The sequence below is a fragment of the Gallinula chloropus genome, assembly GCF_964237585.1.
Source record: "Gallinula chloropus genome assembly, chromosome: 1".
Lineage (NCBI taxonomy): Eukaryota > Metazoa > Chordata > Aves > Gruiformes > Rallidae > Gallinula > Gallinula chloropus.
The window spans coordinates 147,813,853-147,836,264 of NC_140085.1; the positions used below are offsets into that span (position 1 = coordinate 147,813,853).

Consider the following 22,412-nt stretch of genomic DNA (forward strand, 5'->3'; position numbering starts at 1 on the left):
GTCACCAGTACAGGATCTTCCCAGTGAGCATTTGCATATGTAATCTGTTTAAACTCCAATAGAAAGTTGGAGTTTTATTTCTTTGTTTTCCACTTAGGGTTAGCTTCTGCAGTGGTTTCAGGTACTGCATGTAACTTTACTTATGTATATTTCTACAGCTTTTGCCTCTAGCAACTGAGCAACTCCAGTGGATGCCATTTGTGAATCCTAATCTACACATGCCTGTGATTAAATTTATTTATTGGTCTATAAGACAGCTGGACAGTGGTAATCAGGTAAAACAGTAGTCTTCTTGCAGTGTGGGGTTTTTTTAGCAGTAAATTCTCAGAAGATATGAATGGATTTTCTGTTTTAAATACATATGAAAAGCGGATGTTTTCACATGGTACATACAAAAGAAACTCAGCTGTCTTTGTAAAGCATAAATTCATTGTGTTTACCACAGATACATGGCAAATAGAAAAGGTTAATTTTAAATTTTGCCTTGTGTAACAAAACATAATTTTGATAAGTATGTCACCTCTGTCATGGTGTCTAAACATCTCAGGAATTACATTTTTAGATATGTATTTACAAAACTCTTTCACTTGAAAAGGCGATATTTGGAGGTTCACTCTATGCATGGCACTTCTTGAAGTTCATGGAAGTGTGTGGCAAAGTAGCAGAGGAGTTTTGATTTTTCTGTTCTCTGCATTCCCTGCTCCTTTGGACTAGACTGCTATATGAAAATATTTAGCAATATAATAGAGACAGGAGTACTGTAAAAACTGAGTATAGTGCACAGTGCTGTCAGTAGTACTCTTGCTAAAGCAAAAGGTGGAAATTTTGTAAATATGTTGAGTTTAAATTCAATAGAATACCAAACTTAGATTTAGTGCTAGTAAAACATATATTCTAAATGAGTGCAACGTGAAGTTTGATTCTGGACAAATATTTCTGTATGGTTTATGACGAAAAGTCTAGTATCTTACCTGTATTAAGGTAAGAGTTCTTAAGGTTCATCTTAGACTTTGATTCTGTAAATACTTTTGTAGGATACCATTTCAGGCATCCTTACAAAAGAGTTGAGTGAAGCTGAATTTTTTCTGGAACCAGAGGCAACTTAAATAATGCCAGCTTATCAGGAACCCTCATTAACCAGTCTCTTTATAAAGTATGTGTTGATAAGGCATTCCAATAATGTTCATCTGCTTTTGGAACACAAAGTAAAATCTCCTATACAGATTATATTCCAACAGATGATCAAGCTATTTGCTGTTTAATACTTAATCACTAAAGAGGCATATGTGTATCTAAATAGTATGTAGGGGTTTAATGTTTACACTAACTGTGCTCATCACTTGAAACAGCATGCAACAATGTCATCCACAATGAGGAGGCTTGGTGAAGATATTTTCAGAGGCATAGTGAGTAAGGGAAACCCACGTGGTTCTTCTGAACACTCTACAGCTAGTAAATCAAAATCTGTGGCATTCTTTAAGAGTCCCTCTCTGCCTTTGAGGTTCCTGTCAACTTTAATTGTGCTTAAAACAGTGACACAAGGTAAGTTCTGATTTTTTTTTAAGGTTTTTTATTTCAGTCGTGTTCTTGGACAGCATTTGGTGATGCTGCAGTGTCTGTTATGGTTTATTAGTGAAAAGTTGTTCTTTACTTGAGTTTTACTACCTTGTGAAGAAAAATATACTGGAAACAAGTATGAATCTTGCTTTTAATATTTTCTTGTTGGATTTTATGTGTTTCTGTTAGTATGATGACTTCTTGTCAGACTAATCAACACTTCTGACAAGGAGGTAAGAGAGATGTTGGTAATTTTGTCAAAGTGTCCCTACAGCAGTGATTGGATTTCCAGGGTCTTTACTGCATAGAAAGGCACAGCTTTTTGCTCTTTTATAAACTGAAATAAGTAGCAGATTTTGCACTGTTCAAGAATTTCACTGTTCTGTTTAATCTAGTAGGCTTTCACATTTTCTTCTGAAAGGCTGCTCCATTGCAGTGTCAGCTGTTTCCTTTATGCCATAGAATCTTACAGAATGAACCACAGAAGGGTAGGAGTTGAAGAGACCTCTGGGGATCATCTGGCAGCCCCCCCTGCCAGAGCAGGATCACCTAGAGCAGGCCACACAGGACAGCGTCCAGGTGGGTTTTGAGTGTCTCCAAAGAAGGAGACTCCACAACTTCTCTGGGCAGCCTGTGCCAGAGCTCTGCCACCCTCATGGTAAAGAAGATCCCCCTTATGTCTGGGTGGAACTTCCTATATTCAAGTTTATGCTCATTTCCTCTTGTCCTGTCTCTGGGTACCACTAAAAAAGGACTGACCCCATCCTCCTGACACCCACCCCTCAGGTATTTGTAAGTATTGATAAGATGCCCCCCTCAGACTTACTGAAAACTCCCAAGTCTCCCTTAGCTTCTCTTTGTAAGAGAGATGTTCTAGTTCTCCACTCATCTTCATAGCCCTTTTTTTGTACCCTCTCCAGTAGTTCCATGTCCTTCTTGAGCCGGGGAGCCCAGATCTGCACATGATATTCCAGATGAGGGCTCACCAGAGTAGAGGGGGGGAGGAGGACCTCCCTCAATCTGCTGGCTATGCTTTTCTTAATTCACCCCAGGATGCCATTGGCTTTCTTGGCCACAAGGGCACATTCCTGGTCATGGATAACCTCTTGCCCACCAGAACTCCCAGGCCTTTTTCCACAGAGCTGCTTCCCAGCAGGGCAGCCCTTCACCTGTGCTGGTGCCTGGGGTTATTCCTCCCCAGGTACAGGGCCCTGCTCTTGCCCTTGTTGAATTCCGTAAGAAACACAGTTGCAACTTTTCTGCATTTACCTTTATAGGTAAATCTGATGTTCTTGGGTATTTCTGATACGCTGCAGTCACATAAAATAAGCAACTTGTGTAGTGGATTTTAACCGTTAGATTGAACTGTGATACAATATATGTCTTTACATTGTTGTTTTTTCCCTTAGTCTAAGTTTAGTATCCAGTTCACTCCCCAGCCCTCACCTGCCTGCTGCTGCCCTCTTCTACCACATCTGGCACTGCAAACAGCTACCTGTAAAACATTATCAACATCGAACAATGCTTCTCTGAAATTGTCAGTGCTGGATGTGATTGTCCATCCGTATTTCACTGTTAAACAGACTAAATTACAAAGGTACGTTCTGTTTACATAAAGATGTTTCAGACTTCAAAGTCTAGCATGAAAAGTGGCCTTTTTATCCATAATCTTCCAGAGCTCCCATGTTGATGTAGCACAGTAATGTACTTTATTAACAAGGCATGAGCAAACAAGGTCAAATCAGGAGACTACACAGCTCTGAAAATAGTGATTTCTGCTTCAGCTTATGACAGGTTAACTCCACTTGTGCAGTTTTCAAGATGCTGTGGCAAATCTTCTCTGTGGGACCTTCTTTGAAAACAGATATGATCTGAAAAGACTAAAACATTTTCTTTAGAGAATGACAAAAGTGGGCTGTTTCTCATGGGCTCTGAGTTGGGAGCACACTGTGAGAAGAGCCACAAAGTCAGATTTTTAATGCTTTCCTTATCTTGTTGGCATAGAGGTTGGTGTACACTTTTCTGTCAGAACCCAGAGAAGAAAAACCTGATGATTAAGGGCCTGGAGCATCTCCCCTGTGAAGAGAGGCTGAATAAGCTGGGGCTGTTCACTCTTGAGAAGACTAAGGGGGGATCTAATTAATGTCTATAAGTATCTTAAGCATGGAATGTAGGGGGAATCAGCCAGCCCCTTTTCAGTGGTCTGTGGGGACAGGACAAGGGGCAATGGCCTCAAGTTGGAGCACAGGAAGTTCCGCACCAACATGCGGAAGAACTTTTCCACAGTGAGGGTGACAGAGCCCTGGGACAGGCTGCCCAGGGAGGTGGTAGAGTCTCCTTCTCTGGAGATACTTAAGACCTGTCTGGACACCTCCCTGAGCGACCTGTCCTAGGGAACCTGCTTTGGCAGGGGGGGTTGGACTTGAGGATCTCTGGAGGTCCCTTCCAACCCCTACGATTCTGTGATTCACATTAGTGGATGATTTGTAATAGTAATAATGTTAAGTAGAATTCTCTACTTAAAACCTCTCTAATTTTGTGTTGGCAAAGAAATAGAGGAATCTGGGTCTTTTCTGCCTCATGGGAGAGGGAAAATGTAAAGGTTTCAGAGTACACACTAGCAGTGAGCAAGAATCAGATTGTGTCTGAACAGGATGAGGAAAAAAAAAGAAAATATCTCTAAGAATAGACTTAACTGTTCTCTCAGGTGATTTGTTAACTGTTGCCTTCAGTTATGAAGCCAAGAGAAATGGGGAACAAGAGGTGTTGCAGATCCTTTTTATGGAAGTCAGGTAGAAAATACTAATTATATACCATTAAAAGCAGGTGTAAGAGGTGATTACTGCCTACTTGCAGCACTGTAGTTGTGCATAACTGATTTTCTGCAAGAGTAAGTTTTACAAGGGTGTAAGAATGAATGTATCTATAACCTTTTCCAACTTTTTGTGATACCAACCACTTATTTTTTTTTTCCACTTTCAGAGTAATTTTAAAAGCACAGAACTTTTTTGATAGCAAATAATTGTTCAGTGGGGTTGTTCCTATGAGCATGTAATCTAACTTTAGAGAAGGTCCTGCTTTGGGCAGGAGAGTTGTACTAGGTTCCAACCTAAATTATTCCACGATTCTATTTTAGCCATCTTTTGTTCTCAGAACAGTTTGTATTTTAAACTGGTAACACATCCCCCCTGCTAGTAACACAGAGATGGAGACAGTTTAGAGGTGTTTATTTTTAGCCAGAAGGTTAGAATCAGATGCCTACTTTGGCATATGTGGGTTTTTTTTTCTTTCAGTCTCTTGCATGAAATATGAAATTTTGGGCTGTTTCTTAGAAAGTAGAGATCCACATGGCAAAATTGCTGCTGTCTCTGACACTCTTGATTGACACTAATTGGGGATGCCAAAGATTTTAAATCCGTTGATAATGAAGAATGCTCTTGTTTGTGGAAGTCATCCTTCTGGATTAGCTGGTTAAGCAGATTGGTATGTCTTTATGCTTAACTGACCTGTGCAGTATTTAGATTGGTAGTGTTTACAGTAAACCCAAGACTTAAACATGGTGGGAGACCACCCTGACGACATTAATGAACATACACATATACACAGTATTTCAATTGTTGAAAGGAACTGTGTCAGTCAAGATATTTTGCCTAAAGCACAATAATTGCTCTATTAAAGAATAAAGATTCACATTTCTAGAAATGTTTGATAAAATCGATGCAAAAAGAATTGCAATACAAAAAATAGTTCTTGCAGAGATGTAATTACTCTAAGCAGAGTTGATTAGAATGGATCAGTTCAGCTTCTCACAGTTGCTTTTTTACTGCTGGCTTCTATAAGAAGGAGAATCTGATCTATTGTTAAACATATGTTGAATATCCCTGTGTGTGAATTTCAATCGCTCCGACCACACGGCAGGAATGATTCAGTGATAAAGTAGTAGGACATCTGTCATGAAGGTATATTCCGTTTCCCTGGAAATGCCAGTTTCCAGCAGATGGCACTGTGGTTAAACGCCTGCTCTGGGACACGTTGGTTCCTTGGGCTGCATCTTGTGCTCTCCAGATGATCAATGTTGTTCCCAGATACCGAGAAAGATTTGACATCAGGAAATTAAGAAAATTAGATTGTTTCACTTATTCTACGTTCTTTGTATAATTCAGTGCTCTCCGCAATGGATGAGTGCATAAAAAGTACTCACTGAACCTTAAACTACAGCTCTCTATAGAAGGGAATTGGTTACTCTTCTGAAAGTAATTTCTCTTGTTGTTCAGACAAATGAGCCCTTGACTCCTTTAATAGAGTTTTCCCAGATGTTAAAACCGCAATTGTCTCAAGCTATGCAAGCTTGTAATGTCTTTCCTCCTTTTAAGCAAGATATTAGGAGGACTTTATATTTGTCAGTATATTTCTCTTCAACCTATGAATTGTAGTTAGTCCTTTTCTCCGCTCGCAACAAACTAAGGAATAAAACCAGGCAGAGAATGTCTTTAAATAAAAATAAAATATAACATTTTTCAGCCATTTAAGTATATATCTGGAACAGTAATTCTCAGGATAGCTATTCAGATATTGCTTAACGGAACTATGATTATGGACTTTTTATTGCCTGTATTCTGATATCTTTCAGTGGATTTCCTGGCTCAAGCGTTTGATTCCCTTTGCATAGACTTGAAAACAGATGAAGGGAAGACCTTATTTTTGGAATACCAATGTGTGCCTGTCATACTAAGTCACTTAAAAGTATCCAGGAGAGGTCTGCTTTCCAGTGCTCTTGACGGATTACTTCAGATGACCACAGATTCTGGTAAATTTGGGTAATTTAAAAAAAACCCTAAAAATCATGATGCAAACTGGTGAGGTAAGTATAAATAATCTGATATAGTATTAGCATTCATTTGTGTCACGTAAATTCAAAAGAGACTTATGGTATGTCATACTTGTCTGTCTCTGAGTTGCCTTTTCTTCTGCCTCTCAGCACCTATGCTTTATCTTTTGTTCCGGCTGCTTTCTTACTTACTGGGGTGAATTTTTTTCGTTGCTATTTTTCATTTGACTTTTCAGTTTATTCCACTGTTTTACCTTGAGGATGTTTTTCTTTGAAGTTAGGCTGTGCCCAGGAAGCCATATCATGAAAACCTGCCAGCAGGTGGAGATAAAAAATAGCCGTTCTTTAAATTCTCTTTCTAGTTTGAATGAACAGCTCATCCCCAGTCATTTTTCAGTTTTGAATAATTGGAAATGGCAATTCTAGAAGAGGTGATTATGTTTTGCTGAGTTTTACAGTGCTGTGGCCCTATAAAAGGGTTAATAATCTTATTTGTCACAGTGTTTTTCCAAGTGATACAGGCTGGGAATTGGTTGATAACCAACTGGACGAACATGAAGTAATGAGACATTCTGGTGCCCTGTTAAACAAACCTTGTGACTGTTTGTGGGGCTGGTTTTTTTTTAAGATAAAAATCACTTGCTACTTTTTAGAACAGAAAAGGAGGAGGAGCTGTTGCTACTTCTGAAATGTGTGTTGTTGCTTTGGAAGTATTTTGTTGCCGTGCATTGTAGTGGTAAAAATGGGAAGCATGTTTGACTTGGGATGGAACAGCATTGCATTAAAAGTCACTTTGTAGTGAGATAAGTGGAAGAAATATTTAACTACAGTGTTGTTTTTCCTTTGCAAAATCTTTTTCTGACCGTGTAGTTAGTTTTACACTATTCTTCCTAGTGCTCATAACTGTGATTAGTACCGTGATTGGAAAAGAGGTGGCTGTGTGCACAAAAGCAACCTAAGTGAGGTAGATGGTGTCTGGTATTACTTTGAGTAGTGCCAGTAAAAGTGCATCTTCCATTACCTAGCAGCTGTTACTCTGACAGGCTAGATGCCTGCAGTTTGAAGACCAGTGGAGGTATGTGGTGAGAGACTCAGGTGTCTTGTTTCTGTTCAGAGAAACATCTCCAGGAAAGCAGGGCTCCGTCACACCTAACAATGACTTGGGAAGACAAACACCATCACTCCAAATGTGTCCTCCTTCACCTTTATATGCTGACCATGACATCATGTGGTATGGAATATCCCTTTGGTCAGCTAGGGTCAGCTGTCCTGGCTGTGTTCTCTCTCAACTCCTTGTGTATCCCCAGCCTGCTCACTGGTGAGGTGTTGTGAGAAGCAGAAAAGGCCTTGGCTCTGTAAGCACGAAAGTGTCTTGGTGTTATCGACACTATGTTCAGCTCAAATCCAAACCATAACCCTGCACTAGCTACTATGAAAAAATTAACTCTATCCTAGCCAAAACCAGTTGAGCTTGGTAGGCTGGGAATAACATTTAACAAGGAATTTTTTGGTACTAAAACTACAGCATCATTTTTTCGCGCTTTAGAAATGCCATGATTTTTTTCTAGGGCTTTCCTTGCTCTAGGTCAGCATCTCATCTCTTCTGTTTGGGAAGGATTAAAGCAATAAGGATCACTTAAAATAAGTCTAGTTTTTTTTTTTCAAAAAAAAAGACAGTAAACCAGGATTTGTTTGGCAAGATCCACTTCTCTGGCATTCTCTAAATGTGTGTTGACACTTGCCATGTGCTTCTGTCAAGGTAAGGCTAACTTTAATAAAACAGGTTGTCTGTCTGTGAAAAGACTCCCACAGAGCAGCAGGAAGAAGTAAAATCTATATGGTGAGAGGCAGCTGATAGCCAGAATGCCTGTATGTCATGCCACCTTGTGTGCAATGTGCCCACGCATATTTTGGTATGTTTGGGCAGATCTATGCCCTTAAGACTGAGGCTGATGAAGATAACTATCAAGGTTGGAGTTCAAGCCATTAAAAATACTTCATTTCAAGATCAGTACCCATTCAGTTCAAAGGCTAATGAGGCTCTTTGCTCATTAAGAATTCAGAGCTCCTTTCTATTTTCAGTAAGCTTGTGCATTCCAGGCTGAAGGAAGAAACAGGTGATGTTTTATTGCACTGCACAGCTTTGTGTGAAGTATGAAGGAAGAAGTACGTGTTATTATACCAAATGACCCCTAGACAGCTTCTAGTGATAGGCTCTTTCAGGAAACCTGGCTTGCAGTCCCCAGGCATAATGAGAGGAAGAAAGTGACTATTACACATAGCTTCAGTGAATTGTACTCTTGCATTACCTTTCCTACCCATGCTTTTGTGATAAGGTACTGTTGAAGCAACATCTCAGAGTGATCACTTAGATGACAGAAGAGCAAAAGATCTTAGTAAATTATCAGGAATTTAGGTATTTCAATCCTACTCCAAAGACAGAAGGGGAATAACATCTTACTTTAGACCTCTTGACACAAAGAGAACAAACATTTGCATCCTTAGAGATCAAGCCATTTGTAATCACTTTCTTGATAGAACCACAAGCTGGGCTATTAGCCTTCAAGGTGATTTTTTTCACTTCATCTCTTCAGATTCCAGGTTGGAACCTTTTTGGTCACTACTAGGATCTGGGTTTACTCTGTAATCTTTTTGATTGCAGGTTCGTGAGAGCTTACCATATTCCACAGGCATGATACCAGTCTAGAAACTCTTGTAAACCAGCGTCATGCTCATTTAAAACTATAAATAAAAACCATGCCTGATGCCCACAGCTTCATCAAACGTTTGTCTGAGTTGATGTGTGTTCTGTACAAGGCTGCATAACACCAGTGTGCCTATGCAGCTATGCCACAGAAACATGGTCTAACACTACAGGCATTCTGTGAAGAGACAATTAAGACTTTTGGTACCCTTGTGAAGCATATTTCTTGAAACATAGGTGCATCATCACAGAATCACAAGGTTGGAAAAGACCTTTGAGATCATAAAGTCCAACTGTTCCCATCCTGTGCTAAACCATAACCCTAAGTACCTCATCGACCCTTTTTTTAAACACATCCAGGGATGGTGACTCAACCCCCTCCCTGGGCAGCCTGTTCCCGGCCCCAAAAACTCTTTCAGTGAAATATTTTTTCCTAACATCTAATCTGACCCTGCCCTGGCACACCTTTGTGCCATTTCCCCTTGTCCTGTCTCCTGTCACCTGGCTGAAGAGACCATCTCTCATCTCTCTACAACATCTTTTCAAGTAGTTGTAGGCGGTGATAAGGTCTCCCCTCAGCCTCCTCTTCTCCAGGCTAAACAGCCCCAGCTCAATTTGCATCATCATAGCATGCAAAGCTCCAGATCCCACATTATGGTATACAATACAGTCACATTCAAATTATGTATGTTTATCAAATTGGGATCTCAAATTGCATATATGTCACCAGATTATGTTATGGTTTAGGTATCAGAACTTGGATTATATTCCAGCTGCACAGGCATTTCACAGACATCAGGGAGTTTTTATGCCATGGTGTAATTCCTAAGCGTGGTGCCAGCCAAATAAAATCTCACTGTTTTGTCCCTATCATTTATGGTTTTGAAACTCTAACAGTATGCCACAGATAGAGAAAATATATAGGTATATGCCAATCATGTTTGCCTCACCTCTTTTACAGAAATGTTAAAGCCTAAGAAGGCTCCCTTCTCTGGTGGTAAAAAGTGGCTGCTTGCAGGTTGTTTTTTTTTTTTTTTTCTCTTAAATGTGATTCCCAGAGGCTCTGTGACTGTCAGTGATGGGCTTGGCCTTGGTCAGCAACGACTGCGGCCTTCAGCCAGGTGGTGTTTGCTCTGTCGGGCCTGCAGGGAGCTTATGGCTGCTTCTGGCAGAAGCCACCCCTCTTCCCCACCCCACCCCACTAGAACCAGCCACACAGAACTACAACAGGCTTATTATGTATTTATTACTTTACAGAAATCTTAACATTTCTCATTTAGATCACTATTGAAATTAATCTTTAATAGTTGAAGTAGTACTTTTAATTGTATAGACTGTACTATACTATGGTGGCTTCTGTGGCATGTTCACACCCCAAAGTTCTCTCCATATGACTACTAATTTCTTTTCTCAACAGATCATGTTGCTAGGACAGTAGTTGCAACACACAGTTGAAGAGAATTCCTGGATGCCAGACATGGCACATTTTCTGGAAACAATCTAGTAGGAAGTAGCATGACCTCAGCAAGAAAATTTGTTTTGTGGGTGTTAAAGAACATTGCATCGTTAGTATTAAATCACCCTGTAATTGAATACTTGTCATATGCAATCTTGTTGAATATTGTTGGTTCTGTCCTCTTGCTTCTCAAAGCTTACTGTAGTTTTTTTAGCTGTGAACCAGTTAGAAGGGTTCCAAAGAATGCAGTGAGTTTATAGTCACCTCTCAAAAATATCATTGTTCAACTGTAGTCTTGATTTGTGCTTGATTTGAGATCTGCTATGAACAGGGATACAATCAGTTTCACACTTTGCTCTTTTACACAAAGACAGCACATGTCTTAAATTCCTCCTGCAGTGATAGCTGACTTCCGTCATGTAGATTAGTAGGACCCCCTTCTCTGCTCTTAGGCTCATTGAAGGATATCAAAACTTACTTGCTGATTAGACATTACAAAGCACTGGCCTTTGCTTTAAATACAGCTTGTGGTTACAGATTCACAGAGTTGTAGCATTCAGCCGTTCCTCACAGGGGAGATGCTCCAGGCCCTTAATCATCTTTGTGTCCCTCTGCTGGACTCTTTCCAGGAGATCCCTGTCTTTTTTGTGCCAGGGAGCCCAGCTTACTTGTGTTTTACAGCGATGATACTCTGCATTAGTGTGTGCTTATTTTGCAGGTTGTGAGGTGAGTGCATATTGGAAACCAAACCTCTACATGACTCTTTTATGTTTACCGTAATTTAAGGCACATTCTGGTTAGGCTTCAGTATGATTTCTTAACCATGTTAACTTATATCACTTAAGACTTTTAGTAACTGCAAAATCAAGCTGTATTTATACAGTTGCTGAACCTTGTAATAGCTGACATGGATAGCCAAGTCTGTGTCCAGATTTACTCATCTCACAGGAAAAGTAATCAAGCCAGTGGAGATAAAAAGATTCAGTTTATAAGTAAATAATCAACTTCTTACTATGGAGAAAATCTTTTTATGTGGACTACTTATATGCCCACTCTCTTCAAGTTGGAATGCTCCATAACTAATACTAGACATTCCACAATTCACATTCATTTTTTTTCTTGAGTCTTAGAATTTTGAGACTTGAAAGGCGACAAGCGGCAAAGGTATGGAGTAAAAAAATGCCTGTATGCTCAAATGGATTAAAATTTAACTATATTTTTCAGCATATTATCTTTCCTGGTAGCAGTTTGCAGGATTGAAACTTCAAATGAGCTTACTGTGCACTACTGGAAGGGTAAAAGTGTCAGTCTGTGAATACCATACTAAGGCAGGATTCCCCCTTACTTGTGTGAAAGGCAGATGTGAAATTATTCTGAGGAGCTGTGTTTGAAGCTATAGTGACAGGAATGATTTACAGCTTATGTGGGATAAACATTGAAATACAAGCCATTTGAAAGGAAATCCTCCTTCTGTTATCCTGTCTTACCTTTGTAATTTTTTTATTCATTCTTCACAAAACAGCGAATGATTATGTAGGATTAATAGATGTTTTAGTTTAATATTTTAACCACAGATAAATACCTCTGACTCTGTTAAATGCAGCCTGTGATAATGCTAGGACCAGCCTGCATACTTGCTGGAAGCAAGCATGTACATCAAAATTTTGCACGTTTTTGAGAATTAATTGCAAGCTTAGTTTGGATACTTTGATTCACAGAATCGGAGGGGCTGGAAGGGACCTCCAGAGATCATGGAGTCCAACCCCCCTGCCAGAGCAGGTTCCCTAGGACAGGTCACACGGGTCGGCATCCAGACGGGTCTTGAATATCTCCAGAGAAGGAGACTCCACAACCCCCCTGGGCAGCCTGTCCCAGGGCTCTGTCACCCTCACTGTGAAAAAGTTCTTCTGCATGTTGGTGCAGAACTTCATGTGCTCCAACTTGCAGCCATTGCCCCTTGTTCTGTCCCCACAGACCACTGAAAAGGGGCTGCCCATTTTCCTCTGCCTCCCACACACCAATGTTTATAAACACTGATCAGTTCCCCTCTCAGTCTTCCTTCCTCAAGGCTGAACAGCCCCAGCTCGTTCAGCCTTTCCTCATAGGGAAGATGCTCCAGGCTCTTAATCATCTTCATAGCCCTCCACTGGTCTCTCTCCAGGAGAACCCTGTCCCTTTTATATCGGGGAGCCCAGAACTGGACACAATACTCCAGGTGGGGCCTGAACCAGGGCAGAGTAGAGTGGGAGGATCACCTCCGGTGACCTGCTGGCCATGCTCCTTTTAATGTATGCCAGGATCCCACTGGCTTTCTTGGCCATACTACTGGCTCAGGGCCAACCTGTCGTCATTTTGATGAAATACTTGTTTACAGGTTTTAAAAATGAATGCACTAAATGGAAAAATATAATTTGATTTCTAATGAAGTCACTGTTTGTTCAGGGCAATACTTCATACCGTGTGCAGCATACCATTCTGAATGTAGATGTGAATACTAATTTTTAAAATGTTTTGTGTATAGAAAGGAGCTGTTTGTATTAGTACTTGGATACATACATCCCTTTTCAAGTCAATTGAATTTATGAATCTTTAGAACAGTGAAGCTTATTCAAGTAGGATCATGTTTGCATTTACTAAATTTGCATTTTTTTATAAACAGTTTACAGTTTTATCGCTTTCCATAAAGTGGTTTCATTTAAAATAATTGTAGTGTGCTTTAATTAGAAAAAAAATATTTTTTATGTCCTTTTATTCAACTAGGAGAACTGTTGTACTTATTAGCCAACTTCTCTGTAACTTTCAAAGTGAATTTGCAGCAATGTACAATATTATTCAGTTGTATTATTCAAATAACTTCATAAAGAAAGGCTTTTTTTGGAAGTAGATAATACAATTTGTGCAGTTTGAATAACATCTGAGAATGTCAGGAGTTCAGGCTGTATTTACTGCCTTACTTGCAATCCACTGTTACAGAATTACAGGTCATGCCAGGTTACAGGCTTCCTTATTTGAGGTTGTTTGAAATACTGTGCTTAGCTCTGAGCTGGTTATTACAGGAGTGGAGACTGGGGAGGAGGGGAAACAAGACAGGTGAGCTCTGACAGAAGAAATGTTGGAACAAAGCTGCTTCAGGTGCCCTCTGTAAGAGAGAGTTGCAATTACTTCAGCAGTTCTGGAAGTTCATTAGGCTTTTTCTTGTTCCTTGCATGAAGTAATCCATAATAATGCATAGCTTCAATTTGCAATGCTGAGTTACCTGTAAAATGGTGTCTTTCTCTCTTAGGCCTCATTTGAATCAGTCTTTCCTAGGTATACCATGTTGGTTGCTCACAGATATACTGAGTTCAATTAACACAACAGAAGTTTTCATCCTCTGGTGTTTGTAAGCAGTAATTTTCCAGGAAAAAATTGTTGTTTCTTAGTGTATTGTCTTTATGCTTCTGCTATTCTAGCAAGTAAGATAATTCTAGTTGTCATGTATTTTGTATCTGTTGCCATCGAAATGGGTAGTTCTGCCATGGAATTTGATTAAATTACTCCTGTTTTCATGCCCCAGTCACTAATTAATACACCAAATAAGCACAGTTGCAAAAAATAAATACTTAAAACTTGAGTTTACTTTTCAAGGCAAAATGTTTTTTCTTTTAACCAGTCCATTACCTGCTGCTCATTTTGGTCCTTCTACTAACCCCATCTTTTCCAATATAATATGTTTCTTGATCAAGTGGTATTAAAGTCTCTAGCCAAAATATAACTGCTATAGCATTTGTTTACCAAACAAAAGTATCTGACTACTCTGACACAACATGCCTATGGTGGCTGTACACATACTTACAGATAAACTTATAGTACACTCTTTTTTTGTCTCGTAGTTCCAGAAAGTATCTTTAGAGTCTTACTGAAGGACATGTGTTCAAAATGTCTTTTTTTTTAGTCCAAATCCAACAGATGTATTGCTTTTGCTGTTCTTTCTTCACAAAGTGCCTCTTTCTGACTAGTTAGCAACAATTGTTTAACTCTTCTTGTCATAAAATTGAGGTTCTGAATTTCTTTCAGAATCATGAAATCTATTCTGATGTCCCTGACTAAAGGACTCTTGTAACTACAAGTTTGTGGGACTTTCTTTCTTTTATTTTATTTGGTCCCTCTTACCAAGACAGAGTTCTCTCCTGAAAGCCAGCATATTAGCCGAAGTCTGCACCCAGAAGGCTAAAATACTATTAGCTTCTATCCCATCTTTCTTGTGCTGACCACAGATGACCTTACTACTTTTTTTTTTTGTTCTATTTTTCTTAAATGTCTGTAGAGCTTTTGTGGGGGGTTTTTTCTTAATAAGGTCTGACTTGACTTTTCATACTATGGTTTTTATTATAAAAATAGTTTCTGACCTCTAAGTCATAGCTTTCTTTTCTGATGGTTTTTTGTTTTCCTTGTAGGGTAGACTTCTTTACATTCCAAGCATCTCCTGTGACATCAGTATTGCTGCTAATTTTTTAATCTTTTCTATTACCCTTGTAATGGGTGCAAGCTCCAGTCACCATTTAAGCATGACAGTCGTGTCCTGTGTGTCCTGCCTCATGTCTGCATGGATGACTTGTGCATCCCAGGGAAGGGAAGAGTATTACAGTCTGGGTGTGCTGCTTAGCCTCTCTTAACTCAGTGTTGCCCATGTAAGCATCCACATTTGAGGTCCCTTACGCTGACTGGAATCTCACCCAGTCTTCACCATGCTCTAACTTTGCCCCCTGCTATCAATACCCAGGGCTGTTGAGTGCCAGTGGTTAAATTCAGCGAATGGGTTCAGTCTTACAGGTGATTGTATTGTAGACAATTGGTTATTGGCAACATGTAAGTGGTATAACAGTTTAATAATAAATAATAACTTTTAAGTGTTCCTGCCGTGGTGCTTAGTTAGTTGCCCTCAGTGTTAGTTAAATTTTCCACACTAGTAGACAGTGCTGTGTCCCTCATTGGCGTTGCTGTCATGTGGTCTCTGTTGTCCTGGCAGATCCTCATGCATTTGGAAATGAGGCAAAACTGTAATTGGTAATTTGCTAAACCATGAACTTAAAGCTGGCATTCCTGACAGTCTTCATTTTCTGAGGTGGCATAGCTGTAGGTGTAAAACTGAATTTTCCTGGGTAACTGTAGCGGGTGAGATTTTATGCGGTGACTGATTACCTTGGGGGTAAATTTCAGATGAATTCTGTCAACAGTGATAAATTGTTCCTTGGTCATTGCAGTCTCCCCAATCCAGTTAAGCTTATGCAACTACAATATGTGAATTTTTTTAAAGGTAGCACTGGAGGGAGGCTTTTGAAGATTATTTTAAATTATGCCCAAATTGTATCAGGATGGATTTCAATTTCACTTTTCCTTTAAATAGGTAATCACATAAATTAACTTTGCAAACTTTTAGAAATTATTTCCACTTTGGGTCTTCTGTTTTACAGCAAAAACCCTTCTGTCTTTATAGTTTAGTGTTGCATCTCTCTTACATTGGTTTGTAAACGTCGCAGTCAAAATATTCTTACAGCATATATTTGTGTGTGTGTTTACACTTTTTTTTTAATGAAATATTTTTAAGGAACCAGTAAGAGCAAGGCAACAAAGACATGTCTAGGTCAGCTGAATAGGGTATTTTTTTACCCCTGAAAAAAAGGAATGTGAAGTATTTTATGACTATAAGTATATTTATAGGAATAAATTGTGGGACCACCCTTTTCATCCCAGCAGTCTTGCTGCCATCAGACCTCTCATGAATCAGAGTTCATCTGAGTCAAAAGCCATGTTAAAGGAGAGGTTTCTAAAGCCATTTGTTGTTTTAACAAGCAACAGAAAGAAGAAAAACCTTTATTCTCTATTTACTTCTTGAATGTTAGTGTTCTCACGCATTTATTTCCACTTTTCTCTTCCTAACTTTCTGATAGACATCTTTGGTAAGTGAGAGAGACTGTTTCAAGATTTTATTGTTAAAATGGGCTTGGTTAGTGGTGCAGTGCAGATTGATAGGGCAGTTTATCTTTCTTGGGAATAAGCAGTAAGAACTCCAGTGAATGGTAGCACAATTTCTGTGAAGTTGTAGATCTATAGAATATCTGTGAAGTTACAACAGCATAATACATAGTCCTGTTTTTTCTTGCCTTAGAGAAGGTTATCTCCTGTTGCTATCTGCATAGAAAGACTTGCTTCAAACCCTCTTAAGTGATAGAAACGTTTTGATATGAAGCACTCTTAAGATGGTAGGATTGTGTTCATTGGACTTTGCTTATTTGCTGCTTCTGTTTATAGTTTTGTCCCATTTTTTAATGGATTTCTAACAAGTTATACTCACTAAGGCATGATACCATCACACTAGAAGTGAGTTCTGGGTTAATTACATTCCCAGGTTCAGGACACTACTATATGTACTTAACTTCAGAGTTAATGTTACAGAGAGCTCAGTAGAGAGTGCTGGATCCTGAGTGTATGTCAGTCATGTATCACTAAATTTAGCACATACTGTGAACCCATCTAAGGATTTTCTGCCTGCTGCAATTGACAGATAGCCCTGAGTTTTTGACATCACAGTTTCTGAAAAATAATACCTTCTGCAACAAAAGAAATATAAAGTTACAGTTTCAATATTTATTTTAATATTTTATTACAGAGTATCTTTATCCTGGGGAATGTGTTTGTACACACCAAGGGCAGAAGTCAGCAGTGACTTCTCTTGCTGGATTCCTGACAGGTGTTTATTCTATTACCTGTTGACTTGTGGGTTAGAATAACCCTCCATTCCCAAGTTAAATTTCCCTGAGATAATACATTCTTCTCATAATTTTCTCTTTTTTGTGAAATCAGCATTCAACAGGTCCCTTGTGATTTTTGATAAAGAGGCATTTTCAGGTCAGTTCAAACATACCTGGGAAATGGTTTCTTTACATGTATCTATTTTAGATAAATATGTACTTACATGTACTGCTTCAGCACCAGGCTTATTTTTCACCTTTAGGAGGTTGTACCCTGTTCTTTGTTCTTTTTAGTATTTCTCCTGTAACTTCCAGTCTTCAATTCATTTGCTTTTAATGTATTGTGGTATTTGCAGGTTTGTAGAAACGCAGCCAGAGGTCACGATTCCAGTATCCATGGTGTTTTTCTTGTCTTAGAACCTGTCAATGACATCTAATAAATCACTTCAGTCATAGCATTCTATCCTTAATTGAAGACCATAAGCTAAAATAAAATGAGAAATAGTTTCTTTACTGACAGAGAAGAAAGATATCTGTACTTGCCATTTTTTCAGTGTGTTGCTTACTGATTACTGCTTACTTTTCTACTTTACTTTCGCTTGGGTTTATATTTGTTACTGTTAGAATTTTGAGACAGGTTTTTAACTGGAAATAGTTCTGAAAGTGAGAGAGCAGGCATAAAACCATTGGTGGATTGAACCTGGAGGAAGAACACAAGAAACATGGAAGTAGAAGTAAACAGAAAAATAAATTAACTTATAACCATATATTGCCTTGATCATGTATGTCTCATGGAATAACTACTTTTCTGCACTGCTTTGGGTAAGGAATAGAGGACACTTCAGAGAGTGTGTCCACAAGAGAGCTGCCTGCCTTTTCCAGACTTGGTAGTACATCAGTTGCCATCTTGGTTTTTATTGCTGTAAGGTTGGCCCCTTGCTACCAAAGTCTGTTATACTGCATCTATATTGTTTCCATCCACACATTGTTACGTATTTTGTGGATCCTGCCTGTTGAATCCAGCCTTTTGACTCAGTTCTGCCACAAACACCGCCGCTGAAAATAGTGTAAAGACTAGGTGTAGCCACAGCTTCTCTGATCTAAAGGCATCTGCTGTTTCTCAGTCTCTTCATCTGATGGTGTGACCCAGCAAAGGCCCACCAAGCTCGTTGTCTTCACTGTGTAGTGTAATGCACAATAAGGTGTGGGGTGGCACTGGGTCATTTGTTGGTGTAGCCAAATGCCCTGGCACTGTTCTCATTTTACCTGTCGGGCAGCTGAAACAACCACACAGCTCGTTCCCACCCACCCAGGGGGAGGGAGGAGAGAATCAAAGCGATTATAAGTAGTAGTAAAAAGAAAAGTCATGGGTTGAGATAAAGACAGTTTAATAGGACAGAAACAGAAGATAATTATTAATAATGCTAAAAGAATATGCAAAACAAGTGCTGCACAGCACAGTTTCTTGGTATGTGAAACCAATGCTCAGCTAGTTCCTGAGCTGCAATCCCACCTCCTTACTAGCTTCCCCAGATATAAAAGGAACACGATGTCATATGGTATGGAATATCCCTTTGGCCAGTTGGGGTCAGCTGTCCTGGCTGTGTCGCCTCCCAACTCCTCCACTGGTGGGGTGGGGTGAGAAGTGGAAAGGGCCTTGACTGTGTAAGCACTGCTCAGCAGAAACAAAAACATCTCCAAGCCATCAACACTGTTTCCAGCAGAAATCCAAACTGTAGCCCCCTGTTGGCTGCTATGAAGGACATTAACTCCATCCCAGCCCAAACCAGCACATTCTCCATCCCTTCTTCCATACCATTCACATCACACTCAGGTCCCACACTACTCAATGCAACTACTCAATGCAACCACTCTCCATCCTTTGATGTAACACACAGGTATCATTACCTCAGTATTTAGACCACCCCTGTAAAACATCTTTAAAATGCCCACAACATGTCCAGTGAGTGCCTTTACTGTGTCTGTGACTTCAGGTTCCATCTGTCACAACAGACTCTCAGGGCAGAGGAGATTCTGTGTGGTGGTGCTGTTGGGTGTGCTGTTGGACTGTTGCACGTTGCATCTAGTTTGGTCCATGCTCACAGTCTCTGGGTTGAGGATGTCAGTCTCAAAGTTGATGGGTGCCAACGACTGAAGCAAAAAATAGAGGTTGTGAAAGCTCTTCCTAACAGTGAAGTCTAGGAATTACTGGGGGGTTGTTGAATACTCAGTATAAATGAGCAGCTCTGAGAAAATTACTTGTTTAGGCTCTCAGGCCAGGTTGGTGTTTTTTAAAGCCCCATTGCAACTAGTTTTCTGTAGAATTTCTTCTGATTTTATATCAGGAAGCTTCCTGAAATAAATTAAAACCTTGAATTCGCTCCAAGGCTACTTGTAAATAGTAAGTTGCATGTCCTTGGACAAGGAAAGGGAAAATTTTGTCGAAAAGATGCATCCAGTCTCTTTGTAGTGATAAAAGCATCTTGATATTGTATTTATAAGTGACAGTATTCAGTGTATGGGCAAAGAATTTTTATGTCTGTTTATTGGTTTATGCTGTAGTTTTTTCTTACTGCAGTTTCTAATTGAGTATGACACTTCAAATATGTTTGATAGGCAAACATTAAAATATTTGTTTCCTGTTTTCACAGAACCACAAGGTTGGAAAATGCCTTTAAGATCATCAAGTCCAACCATTCCCGTCCTGTGCTAAACCATCTCCCTAAGTACCTCATCAACCCTTTTTTAAACCCATCTAGGGATGGTGACTCAACCCCCTCCCTGGGCAGCCTGTTCCAGGCCCTGACAACTCTTTCAGTGAAAGATATTTTTCTAATATCTAATCTGAACCTGCTGTAGAGGGACTCAGCCTTGTTTTAATCGGGGGGGGTCAGTAATGCCAGAACTCTGAGGAACTTTGCATTTTTTCAGTTTCTAGTTTTACCTGAGTTTTGCATCACCTGCCCAGCATAAACCGAACTGTTTTGTTGTTCTAATAGTTGCACAACATAAGTCATTTAAAGCCCTCTAAAGGTATCAGTAGCTGGTTTATTTTTCCTTGCATGGAGCCTTGTGATACAAGTCTTTATTTTATTTCACAGGTTCCCTGCAGCCTTTCCTGGAAGCCTGCAGTAACGAATCCTTCTTCCGTACCTGCTCTGTATTGCTTCGAAGTTCTAAGCTAGATATTCAGATTTTGGAAAAGCTCTGTGTTCTACTGCAAAAACTCTCCAGAATAAAGTAAACCTTTATTGCCATTATTTTGTTAGTTATTATTAGATTAGAAAACTTGGGGACATTCATCTTTGTGCCACAGATGTGTAATGCAAGGCTCTCAATTCACTTACAAATACAGTTCAATTTTCAGAATACAAACTAAAAAACAAAACAAAACAAAAAAACCCAACAAAAAACAAACCCTGAAACTAGGTGAAGGAGGAAATAGTACTTATGTACACAGATTACAGGAATGCTTGGAAGAAAACTTTTCTTTCCCTTTGATCTTCAGTTTTACTCAGGTACTTGGTCCCGGTCTCCTTTGAAACTTGTCTGTGACTTGCATTCAACTTTCATCCATTTTCATTTCCTTCAAAAGTTTGAATCCTGAGCCATTTAAGCCCTTTTTGGGAATGTTAAACTTTATAAATTATGTTCCTTTTGTTTACTGGTTATTAGTTTATTGCAACAAAGATCATCATATCGGTGTGACGTGCTGCTGAGTTCCATTGGTTACGTCATGGGATTGTTTCATTTATAAAAGCAGGAATCTAAACTGGGCCATTTTTTGCAGTAAAGTTGTTGTCAAAACCAAGGTTTTCATTTGACTTTGTTTGAAACAAAACTGAACTTTATTTGGGAAAAAAAAGACCAACCACTTTTCCTGTAATCTAATAAAAATTATAACTTACACTGGCAATATGCTAAAAGTAAAATTTGCTCAGAAACCATAATTGTTTAAAGATTTCTATTGTTTTGGGTATCTTCACATTAGTGAAACCCTGTCATAGCCTTTCCTTGAGCTTTCATCACATCACACTTGCACTGTTTACTCAAGTGAAATGATAGGTTTTGGTGACTTTTGCCAAGATTTCTCTCATCATGCATTGATGACCTTCTGCTTCAAGGTATTATATGCAATGTAGAGGAATTATATGAAACTCCCAATATAATGCACAGTTTTCTTCATTAAAAAAAAATTCTGTAGAATCTGTAGTGTTTTGATGAGACTTCTCCATTTTCAGTTGTCAATTTCTTTTTGTAAAATCTTTTGCAGAAGCAATAAGAAGTTGTTTGAATTGTTTACTCTCCACCAAATGATCAGAGATCTGCACAGGACTACAAACCCAGATCACGCTTTCCTCTGCATAAACCTCAACTCGATTCTGTTGAATTTGGGGTCGTTGAGGAGTAACTCTCTTACCTCCAGTCTAAGCACAAGTCCCTAGCACTATACTTCAATCTAATTACTGTTCTGTATAATTTATACCAACTGCCTTTGTTACTTGAAATTTGTAAGGGTTTTTTACTGTTTTCTGTAATGTAAGGAGATCCTCAGTACTGTGTAAGTTGCTTTTTGTCCTGTGGAACCTCGCTGATATTTCCCTCATTCACAAAAAGGAAAATAAAAAATGGCACAATATGCTAAATGGTATCTTCAAAACATTTCAAAGAAGTGAAGTAATGCTGCTGTTTGTAATGACTGACTCAATCTAAGGGATTGGATCCCTTGGATAATCAGATCAGAGTTTCCAAGCTTTCCATACAGGCATGAATCTTGGTTACCTTTGACTCTCCTTTTATAAATTCAATTATTTGTTTTATGGTTGATAAGTAATAGGGAGATATCTTAACATATTTTCTTTTGAGAGAATTACTGTTTTAACTGTTAAAACCGGAATTTGACTTAACATACCTGGATGTGTTGAATGAGAAATTTTGTTGTTTTGATTTCAGAATGGCTTAGTGTTTGATCTTTTCCTGAATTTATGTAAAGTTTAATGTTTTATCCTGATTTGTATGAATTTGTAGTGGAAAATTTGGTTGTATCATTTCTGAAAATGTAAATAAAGCCATTTCTAATTAATGTATTTTATGGTTTCTGCTATATTTTTGTCTCTTAGTACCCACGTTCTTTTC

General features: G+C 39.0%; 1 protein-coding gene across 1 annotated transcript in view; it reads left to right on the forward strand.

Annotated features, from left to right (window-relative positions):
• Positions 1-21,721, forward strand: part of CCDC138 (coiled-coil domain containing 138) — a gene marked incomplete at both ends in the record, with an annotated part of 39,030 nt that extends 17,309 nt beyond the window's left edge. The window contains 5 exons of the mRNA XM_084280027.1: positions 159-275; positions 1,350-1,542; positions 6,188-6,364; positions 20,378-20,516; positions 21,550-21,721. Coding sequence (XP_084136153.1) covers positions 159-275; positions 1,350-1,542; positions 6,188-6,364; positions 20,378-20,516; positions 21,550-21,721 — 798 coding nt within the window. The remainder of the gene's footprint in view (positions 1-158; positions 276-1,349; positions 1,543-6,187; positions 6,365-20,377; positions 20,517-21,549) is intronic.
• Positions 21,722-22,412: the final 691 nt, after the last annotated feature.